Source organism: Delphinus delphis, chromosome 1 (assembly GCF_949987515.2).
Source record: "Delphinus delphis chromosome 1, mDelDel1.2, whole genome shotgun sequence".
NCBI classification, from domain to species: domain Eukaryota; kingdom Metazoa; phylum Chordata; class Mammalia; order Artiodactyla; family Delphinidae; genus Delphinus; species Delphinus delphis.
In genome coordinates this window covers 113,655,692-113,667,094 of record NC_082683.1, presented here as the reverse complement: position 1 = coordinate 113,667,094, position 11,403 = coordinate 113,655,692, and the positions used below count along the sequence as shown (strand labels likewise).

Genomic DNA, 11,403 nt, shown 5'->3' with positions numbered 1-11,403 from the left:
ACTCTGGATTACCATCTTGACTCTGGATCATGGTGCCCACAAGGGCAACTCTGGAGTTGTTCTGTGATCTCTGGCTTCTATATTTTCTGGTCACTTCCACCTGGAAGGAGAGAATTGAAAATGGCCTATTGCCCCCCACACACCATACATGGGGGACAAGCATTGCTTGATATTCTAATATGAAGTGACCCCATTCTTGGTACTTGCCTTTCCTTATGGGAGTTGTTTCCCCTGTTTACATAGTGAAGGGACTGAAGCAGAGACTGATGGAGCTGGGATTACAGCTGAACCAAATCATAACAGCTTGGGAATATTTTGTTTGTTTTCTTTGGTTTTCAGCATCTTTCTGCCAGTTCCGGCCACCTCCCGTTCTCTGGGGACATGCTGAATTCAGCAAGTCCAGCTCTATCAGTTCTGCCCCCTGAGCCCATTGGTTTCTGGTCATATGATAAAGCCTCTGGTGCAGGCAGGACCTTCCTCCTTCCCTCCTCCCAGCACACTTGCAACCAAAGCTGAATATTGCTGTTCTGGGGCTTCCTGCCAGCCTTACGATTCAGCTCACCATCTCCAGCTACCTGGGTCATGGCTTTGCTATTCTTCTTGATCCTTGGTGAGTATTTCTGCTCCTTTTGGTCTAGGCTTCAGAATACTCTGGAACTTTGATTGGGGGAATCCTCTCCTTGCTCATCTGGTGCAGATCTATGTATCATTCAAGGAAAGGCTCTTCCTTGCTCTCCTCCTTTCTCTATACCTGGCAATTATTCTAAATCCCCAAAGCCACTTAATCTATACCCAATTTATAATCCACCTTGATTACCAGAAAATTTCCTATTTCCCTATATTTGCACTAACAAATTTGTACATAAATTTTCCTAAATGCACTATTTATAAAAAGACAAATAAATGGACCAAGGTTAGCAGCAGATAAAGCAAGAAAAGGAAGTAGAACTGCAGGACAAACAACTTTCATTTATCATATTGTGTTTCATTTATCAAATGTGTTACATATAATGTTTCACTAGCTTTTCCCAGTTTCTTATTGCTTAGATTAATTTAGAGTAAATGGGGATTTTGGAATCAAAGAGATCTGAGTTTCAATCCTTGCTCTTTGATTTCTTAGCTGTCTGAATTTTAAAGTTACTGTATCTCTCTGAAATCTCATTCTCATCTATGAAATAAAGATAATGGTATGTTCCTCAGACGTTTGTTAGGCACGTTTTCACAAGATAACAGTGCCTGCTAGGTCCCTTCCCTAATCAATCACATCCATTTTAATTATCTTGTTGATCCAGTACATCACTGAAGCCCACACTGGTTTCTCAGTTGGACACTTGTGTGCTCTATGCAGGGTGCTGGCCACATGCTTAAACATCTATATACCCCTTATATCACCTAACAGATAGTCCCACCCATTATGAAGGTGCTGTTGAATTTCTCAGACTTACCTTCAGTCACACCTCCTTCATGAAGCTTTCCTTATCTGTGACACCCATAGTCATCCACCCTGCTACAGAGTATTCAAGTCACTTTTGGGCTATGTCACTTTCACACCTACATATCAGGTTCATCACATTCAGTTTCCTTTGCATGTACACATGTTTTGTGTTCTTTATTAGACATGTAGGGTGTTATGTATAATATAATTTTGAGTTTTAGACAATTGCACACAAGGTCTCGTTGAGTCTGGGAGTGGCCATATCCTGAAAACTAAGGACATGGGGTTATTAAGAAATTATTTGGAAAGCAAGTATTTGGAAGAAAATATTCCAGGACAAGCCAATGAAATACATAGATTTACCTAAAAAGCTCTAGGCTGGAAGTCCAAAGATATTGACTCCTTCAGAAAGATCCTATAAGATGGGATGGCAGGCGGGGTTGGGAATGATGAGTTCTGCAGTTCAAAGGCCACTGACATGCAACAGGTTTCAGGACTCTCTCTACAGCATTAGGAGGGAGCCTAATGAATAGAAGAGTCTGATCATGTAGACATCCTGTAGGGAGAAACTCTGGTGGTTCAAAGATGTGCTGGTGCTTAAACCTGGAAGTTTGGAACTCAATGTAGAACTGCTTTCTGACCTATTAATCAGGATTCAGCAAACTACAGCCTGCAAACTAAGAATGGATTTTACATTTTTAAATGGTGGAAAAAAATCAAAAGAAGAATAATATTTTGTGACACATGAAAATATGTCAATTTCGTTGTCCATAAATAAAGGTTTATTGGAACACAGCCATGCTCATTCATTTATATATATATGGCTGCACTAATGCTACAATGACAGAGTCGAGTAGTTAAAACAGACTATATGGCCCACAAAGCCTAAAATATTTACAATCTGTCCCTTTACAGAAGAAGTTTGCTGACCCTGGTCTAAATGCTGTGTCAGTGAACACAGACACATCCTGCCATTTTTCCCTATGCTCTGTGCTGTTTCCTATGACATTTTTATCTTCCCCAACCAGTGTGTCTGCCCGGAGACCTCTAGCATGCTTTCCTTTTGAGCCCAGATGCTGCATCACCACACTTTTACTTTAGGTGGTAATCACCAATCAGTCTAATTGACTAGAATAGAAAACCAAATCCATCCATACCTGGGGTAGAGCCAACATCAGATGTAAAGGGAACATGATGGGTCAGTTAGCTATGGTAGAACTGGTTTTGTGGTTCCTAGTCAGTGTCCATGTGTCCTTTGAGACTGGTCATTCCAGGAAGAAAAGGTCCCAACAAGGACTAACTTTGGAGGCTGTGTATTTACCACCCTAACTGTCCCACAAAGTTTGGCAAAGACTTTCTAGAGAGTTGCATTTTTGAACAAAGCCTTGGAAATTGACTACATGATCTCATTCACTTCTATCTTTTTTCCTCAGCCTTTTGTACTGGACTTGGCCTCTCAGGTAAGATTTTTGGGTTCCTAAGAGGGAGGACTTTAAGCTCTGGAGGGTGGAAATTCTGAAACTTCTCTGGGCCATGGAGAGAGCCTCTGGTTCAAAAAAGCCCAAGTAGATTTCCTTTCTGGTTTCCCAACCCACCCACTCAGTCTTATGTGGGTAGATTTCCACATAAGAAAAAAGTTGGGTGGTTTATCTTGCAAAGGGATTCCTTTCCACTTGGCTTCTGTGACCCAAGGCTCTCGGCCCCATCTAAGTAGCAGATGGCTTTGTTTCAGGCTCAGAAGACACCTCACCCCCTGGGAAACAAACTTCCTTTTGCCCTGCTGAATTCTACCATTTCCAGTTCTCTCTGCTAGCTTTAATGGTACCATTGAACTAGAAATGCATCAGCTTCTGTGCAGCATATGGCTTCACCAGCAAAGTGCAGGTTGGATTTCAGCCACCATTTCTGTGAGGAGTCTTTGGGCGGAGCACAAACAGCTCAACTGAGGAGAGAAAGGGGCTGCACAGAGAGAATTAGTCTGTGGGAGAGGAAGGCTCTGATGGTCCAAAATCAAGGGGATTGGCTGTGGATTATGAGTTTCTTTGACATTATCCCTTCAGCCTAGTCTTTCTCTTGATAGTAGAGGCTTTACCAGAGAGGGGCAGCTACAAACTCCTCTATGAATGTGGAGGATTTTACACCCTGATAGATGCAGTTTGATTCCTTAAAGGAGTGCTGCTTCTGGGTTTCAGTCCAATACTCAGATTACTTGGTCCTTCTTCTCTGACCTCCAGGGCTATCCCTTACTGCAAGTGCCGGGAGACACCTGCTCTCTTTATAGCCTTCTCACATCCTAAGATGTTTCTCCTCCACCCCTGGGTCCCTCTTTCAAGACCTCAGCTAATAAAGTAAGCTAACACACTGCCTAGGACACACTGCCCTGACGAGCCCCTCTGTTCTTCTCTCTAGCTTTCAAGTCTTTTCTCAGACCTTCTCTCCCCTCAAGCTGGATTTCTTTTATACTTATTCTGTGTTCCTCTCTCTCTCTCATTGTCTCTCTGTCTATTTTTTTTTTTTTTTTTGTGGTACGCGGGCCTCTCACTGTTGTGGCCTCTCCCGTTTCGGAGCACAGGCTCCGGACGCGCAGGCTCAGCAGCCATGGCTCATGGGTGCAGCCGCTCCGCGGCATGTGGGATCTTCCCGGACCGGGGCACGAACCCGTGTCCCCTGCATCGGCAGGCGGACTCTCAACCACTGCGCCACCAGGGAAGCCCTCTCTGTCTATTTTTAAAAACATATTTCTTCTTTCTTAGGAGGTGTTCTAGTCCTCCACTTCATGAAAATGAACATTTATTTAATACCAGAGTTTTATCATTCAAAATAAAATGAAATAACATATGCATGATTCTGATAGCTAATATTTGCTGGAGTACACAATAATGCCTATCCAAGCTCTAATCTTAGTTACAATGACCCAAAAATTATTCCTAGATGACTCTTCTTGAATTATATTTGTACTCAGATATACATGCCTTAAACTTTGGTGTGCAAAAATGGAGACTTTTCTTAGTTTTTATAGTTTTATTTTAATTTCTATCTCTAATCTCCATTCTTCATATTGCTTCCCTCAAGAAATTATGGAAGAAAAGGAGAAGAACAAAAACAAATGAACAAACCAAACATAAACTTCCCAGTGTGATTTAAAATCATGTCAGACTTTTTTCACTCAATAGCTTCTTCTGGGGTTGATGCCAAGTTCTAGGGAGTTTATGCAGAGTTGAGACAAGGTAGGCAGTGGAAAATCTTGTCCTGAGAAATTGTATTCCATTTTTGCAGGGATCTGGGTCATTCCATGTGGCCCATGTTGTCACATGTTATACTGTTCATATTCTAACAGATCACAGACCACCAGTCTGAATGTGGCCCCTCCAGGTTCAACAGACCTCTCCATGGATGCATGGCAAATTTAGGTTTTTTTCTCACTCTATCACTCTGGGGCTGAGAGGACTTGGTGGGATTGCCTCAAGCCTATTAAATATAATCTCTTTGAGGGCAACAATGCTAACTATCTTGTCATCACTATTCTCTGAGTTCATAAAACAATACCTGGAATGTAGTATCCAGAAGTTTATTTCCTGGTGGGCTCTTCCCTGGGCTCCCTACACAACCATCTCTACTCCATGTCTAAGTCTTAGTAGAAGGGAAAGAATTTCTATTAGTCTTTTCTACCTCACAGTTGTAGTCAAGAAGTAGAAACACATCCTGGATTCCTCAGAAATTATCTGGAGGCTCTGTGAAGCATATCTCCTACTCCCAACCCCTTGAATCCTCTAGACTCAGTTTTGGGGCCCTGAGACTCTGAGGCTCTGATTCTTCCTTTGCCCAGTATTCTCTGTATTTCTTCTGAGCTGGGTTCTTGGACATGGGAAAATGTCATAGAAGTAGCAAGGATGAGTGGTGGTGGATCATTGATACTGGGAGAGAGAGTTAGGTTGTTCAGCGCAAATTATATCCAGACACCTTGCCTCAATCTAACTGCCATGGGGGGAGACAGAGTCATGAGGAAGAAAGGACAAAAACAGATATCATCTCTACACTCCTGTTCTGACCTGGGTTTTCCACTATTTGACAGTGTGGCCATATGACCTTGAATTTCATGAGGATCATTTTCTTCATCAGTGAAATGGTGGGGTAGACTTGATGATCTCTATAGGTCCTTCTTATCCTGACCGCCAGCGATTCTAAAAACTCTGCTGGATGTTCAACCAACCTCTTTCTCTTAATCTTCAAACACCTAGATATGACCGCTGGTTTTCAAAAACTAGCAGTCATATCTAGGTGTCTTGAAATGGAGTTTCTTGGTAGGGTACAATTAAGAGTGTAGCAGGGCTAGAACTCAGAGATGGAGTTCTGAAGCTCCTCTTCCCTTTTGGCCCCTCCTTTCTCATCCCTCAATTTTCCATGCACTGGAAGTGGTGGAAGAATTCTAAGAAGACTGCATACATGCCTGAGTACTCTCTGGGCTCCTCCCAGATCTCCAGCCAATATCTCATTTCTTTGCAGAGTCTTCATCCAGAACGCGACTGGTAGGAGGTCGCCATCGCTGTGAAGGGCGGGTGGAAGTGGAACGGGACGGCCAGTGGGGCACCGTGTGTGATGACGGCTGGGACATGAAAGATGTGGAAGTGGTGTGCCGGGAGCTGGGCTGTGGAGCAGCCACAGGGACACCCAGTGGTACTTTATATAAGCCATTGGCAGAAAAAGACCAAAAAGTCCTCATCCAAGCGGTCAACTGCAGTGGGATGGAAAGTAAACTGATTCATTGTGAGCAAGAGGAAGATGTTTTTGATTGCTCCCACAATGAGGATGCAGGGGCTATGTGTGAAAGTGAGTATGGCAGGGCTCAAGAACTATCTGCCAGCTGCCCACACCCCACATGACCACTCTTTGTCCTTATTCTCCACCATGAACTAATGGCTAATTGGCTCCTTGTCCTTCACATCTTACACTTCCTCAGTTGTGGACACTGGAGACAAACATTATCCTCAGGTAGAATTGCTACTCATCCTTGGTTGAGCTAATGATTTTCTCTTAGTTTCAATCTATATGAGAACCTGTTTCTCTTCTTCACACACACAAACATGCACAAATCCAACAACCACTAAACATTTGCATCTAGAGCTCAGGTGGAGTTATGGGGAAGAAATGAGCTCCCAAAGTATAATGCATGCTTTTTCAGTTCTCAAGGGGTCCACCATCTAGCTAGATAGACAGGAGACACTCATAGGAAACCAACACACAACAACTGTGTGTATATCTATCTAGCTATATATATACACACACATACATATATATGTGAATATATATATATATATAATTGTTGTTGTTGTTGTATTCCTTTGCTCCATTCATATATTTGCTTTCTATGTATTAATAATTTCTCTCTCTGTGTCTATCTCCTCCTCCATTAGACTGTGATTTGGCTAAAGGACTAGTTCATGTCTTCTCTTTGTTACCCCACAGTTTGTTATCAGATAAACAATCACTAAATGCTTGCGCCCTGATACTGAGGTCTCATTCTTATTTCTTAGAAAAATTCAGTGTTAGGAGCCCCCTTTTCTGGGAAAGATGTGTTCTTACAAAGAGCAGACGCTTCATCTTTCTTTTCCCATAGTTCCAGAGACTGTGCGGCTGGTTGGTGGCCCTGGTCGCTGCAAAGGGCGAGTGGAGGTGAAGCACCGAGAGCAATGGGGCACCGTGTGCAAGGCAGGCTGGAATCTCTCAGCCGCGAAGGTGGTGTGCCGGCAGCTGGGGTGTGGGAGGGCCACACTGACCCAAAGATGCTGCAACAAGGATACACAGGGCCAAGGGCCCATCTGGCTGAGCAAGGTGTCATGCTCAGGACAAGAAGGAAACCTTCATGATTGCCCTTCTGGGCTCTGGGGGAACAATAACTGCACCCATGATGAGGACACATGGGTCGAATGCGAAGGTAATGCCTATAAGTCCAGCGACTAGGTTCATTCATGAATTTGATTAAATGGAATTCTATTCAACCAATGTTTACAGAGAACTACTCATGCATCACATAACCATGGCAAAGTTATTTAAGTGTGCTGCTCATCAATTGTCTTGTTTTTAAAATGGAGATAATGATACTTACCTTTGTATATGAAAATGCTTTAAATGATATTAAGCGATGTATTAATATGAACTATTATTATATTGAATTTTATATAATAGGAAAAGGACACACCATTCCATGTACTTGTTGAAGTCTCCAATTTTAAAAAACGACTAGAAAGTCATTCATAAATATTAGATTTTTATAAAATAAATGGGAAAGTGAAAAGATCTTAGTTAAGGAAACAGTCCTGGGCCACATGGATTGGAACCTAGAGCAAGGGCTATAATCACAGAAACTAATCATATAATCACAGAAACACAGGTAAAGAGTTTCAAAAGTGCTGATGGGATTTGAATGAGGATGTAGATGATGTTATTTTTTCTTCTTTCCATGCCTCTCTCCATCCCCTGACCCTGCAGATTCCTTTGACTTGAGGCTGGTAGGAGGAGACACCCGCTGCTCTGGGAGACTGGAGGTGCTGCACAAGGGCGAATGGGGCTCTGTCTGTGATGATGGCTGGGGAGAAAAGGAGGAACAGGTGGTGTGCAAGCAACTGGGCTGTGGGGAGTCAATCTTTCTATCTGCCAAAGCCCGGAGAAACTTTGGCCTTGGAGCTGGCCGCATCTGGCTAGATGATGTTCATTGCTCAGGGAAGGAGCAGTCCCTGGAGCAATGTCGGCACAGGTTCTGGGGGCATCACAACTGCAACCACAAGGAAGATGTGGCCGTGACCTGCTTAGGTAAGTCCTGTAGATGGAACCCAAGGGGACTGACATTGAGGGAGTTGAAGAAGAGTGTGGTGGGGGTGAACTCTGAGGATAAGGGTTATTCTACCAGTGCCATACAGCTGCCCATAATTGTCACCTACTTTGTGTGTTCTTCAAGGAATTTAATTGAGACATTCTAGTAGTGAATAGAATGATAATAATAATAATAAACCCCATACCATACAGTTATTGAATATGAGAACAAAAAGCATTTTGAAAATTATTGAATTAACACTTTTATGTTAAACATGAAGAAAGTAAGAGTCAGTCAATAAGTAACTTTCCAAAATCATAAAAATTGTTTTCAAATGATAGGGCAGAACTAAAATGACCAGTATTGACTCTTAACTCAGAATTAGTTGTCTTAGATGACCTCAGTCCTCAAACTCTAAGTTTAAACTACAGAAAATTGTCCCATCTCATTCTACCTATTGTCACTCCCCAGATATTAAGTTAACCTGTGGGAATGGGGCTGGGCTGGGGGGCTCTTTGGGAATGCCCATGAGTGTCTTTCTAGAGAAGCCAGGATACTAACCCTGAACTGTAGACCTCTATGGGGGAGTGAAGGAAGAGATCCTGTCCCCGATGTGAGTCCGGAAATGCAAGCATAGCCATTGGGTGACTGACTCAAGAGAGTCACAGTTCTGAAGCCCAGCTTTTTAATCAGGGTGGGAAACTGGCATGCAGGGCTGCCTGGTTAAATGCTCAGCTATGGAACTGGGTAAGAGCTGATAGTGGACCAAAGATATGAAGAGCAGCTAGTGCCCAGAAAAGGAGGGCTTTAGTGACAGAAGACTAGGGTTTGAGCCTTGCTGCTGCCATTCTGAGGCTAGTTAATCTTAGATAGTCACTTAACTACTCAAGACCTCAGTATTTTCACTGTTAAAAAGGGAGACACTCGTCCCATTCCTCTTGAAGAGTTTTGTGATTGTGTGAGGGTGAGAAGTGTTAATATATGTGAATACTGTTTGTGACTCATAGGGGAGCTGGTTGAATTAAGTGCCTGGGACACTGTACCAGATTCTGACATGGTCCACATCAGTGTGAGATATGTGTGTGATTAGGTCTGGGAGGGTCTCTGTTTCCTATTCTGGAACCCAGTCTTCTTTCTTGGCCTCTTTGGGTCTGAATGAAATAATCCCCTCTTGGCATGTCCCCATCCTTACTGTACATTCTTCTTCTCTTTACAGAACTGTAGCCTGGCCTTCTTGATGCTTGACCTGATCCCTGCAGGATCCCTGTGTCTTTTGCTTTCTTCTGGGCCAGAATGGCCTGGCATGAGCACTGAGACTGCAGGCTTAGCTACCACTCCCTCAGCCCCTCAGCAGGAATCTGAACACTCTGCTTATACTTTGCTCTCAGAGCCAAGCACCCCTATCATTGCCTGGAGATATGAGTTGTTGAATTCTCTCTTGCTGGGGAAGATGAGCTCCCAGTCGCCCTCTCCTCACTGCTGACCCTTTGGCATCGGTTCTGGCTTCTCCTGCTTCTTCTCAACCAGCCTGGCATTCCCAGGCCTGTTACTTTGACCACACAGGCCCTTTTCAAGACAAGATCTATGTCTGTAAAGAACATGAAAGGAATGAGACAACAAAAGAACATTTGAAGGGGAATATGGGTTAACAATTACATGAAAGTTGGGGGAAAGCTTAGAGTCTTTTTGAACGCTTTTTCTTAACCTTCAGGTGATCACAACAATTAACATCTGAATATTCTCCTATTCTTTGATGAGAGTAGACCATTCTTTCAAGAGCAGTGCAGTATCATGTAATCCTAGACCTTTTCATGACACTTGGAAAAAAAGATCACACTCCCTGAATGCCCATAATAAAATATCTTTGTTGACCATCCATATACATCTTGCCAACATGGTGTACATTGAACAAGAAGAATCTCATAAATTCACTATAATTTTTCCAAGGAAAAATGTATTGGCTATGGAGCTGCCACTAGGAGAAGGGAAAGGAAGAGATGCAGAAAGAGTTTAGGGAGGTCCAGAGTCATGCCTCATGCCAACCAGATGATATAATTTTAATTCTGTCAACTCGGACTTTAGGATCTGCAAGTCTGAGGCAAGATAGAATGATACTAAGGAGAGAATCATGACTTAATTCTAAAAACTGACAACTTTAGATTCTGAGGCCGAGTCGAGTACCTGTAATATGCCTACCTTTATGCTTTCTAATAAAGTAGTTCTCACAGTCTCAACAGTTGCCTCTCTCTGTGATATACTCTTTCTACCCAAGAGGAAGCAGGTGTCTCAGCTTTACAGGGATGACCTTTTAGGCAGGATTAGGTAGAAGATGCAATCTGCCAGCAGATGCAATCTTATGTGTAATATAGCTTTCTCCTCTGGATGGAGAACTTTCTCCCTGTCTATTTCCTATAATGGGAAAATATGTAAAGAAACCTAGCTTCATAGAAGAGAAGAAAATGCCTTAACAGACATTTTGAGATCTATCCTGTCTACTCAAAGAGATTTTGCCTTTAACTGATCAGTTATCTCAGGTCCTCCTGATTTTCCCTACAGACTAGTATCATGTTCCCTAAACCACACAGTATTATATCTAGAATCTAGAGGCCTGCTGAACTGCCTTGATTGAGTCATTGGAAAGCTCTCTTATCCTGAGTAGAACAGGGTTGGCATTTCACAAAAGGAACTTTGATTTCGCCTTAATTTCTACACTAAAATTTCTTTTGTAAAATTCCTACTTAACAAGACCCCTGAGAACAAATTAGATAAAAATAATACCTCTTAGAGGAGGCCGGGTGATCCAACGCAGAACGCAAGACATGACAGTAGCCTAATAGGTAGCATTGGACATCTAATAAGAATGTGTCACTTAAATAGAGGAAACTGAGAAGCTGAAAGTCAAAGTTGACACTAGCCTATTAGCACTGTCCAGGAGAAAGTTGTTCCCTGACCCAAGAATATGGCTGTTTATCTTGATTTCCAAAGTGGACATGGATGAAATAGTATATCAGAGCCTGAAGAAGTTAGCATAGTGACAGTGACTGACAGTGCTCACAAATATTCATGTTTGTTTCTTCTTCCTGGACATGCCACTAGTCTATCCCAAGTTTGTCTTATAGAAGATACCCCAACCAGACTCCTGCCCCAACCCTAGCAAAGA

General features: G+C 42.7%; 1 protein-coding gene across 1 annotated transcript; it reads left to right on the top strand.

Annotated features, from left to right (window-relative positions):
* The first annotated feature begins 501 nt into the window (after positions 1 to 501).
* CD5L (CD5 molecule like) lies at positions 502 to 10,433 on the top strand. Its single transcript, XM_060008495.1, has 6 exons — positions 502 to 610; positions 2,869 to 2,895; positions 5,939 to 6,262; positions 7,050 to 7,367; positions 7,922 to 8,242; positions 9,460 to 10,433. The coding sequence occupies exons 1-6, from the start codon at positions 583 to 585 to the stop codon at positions 9,465 to 9,467; spliced, it is 1,026 nt and encodes a 341-aa protein (XP_059864478.1). The 5' UTR covers positions 502 to 582; the 3' UTR covers positions 9,468 to 10,433.
* The last annotated feature ends 970 nt before the right edge of the window (positions 10,434 to 11,403 follow it).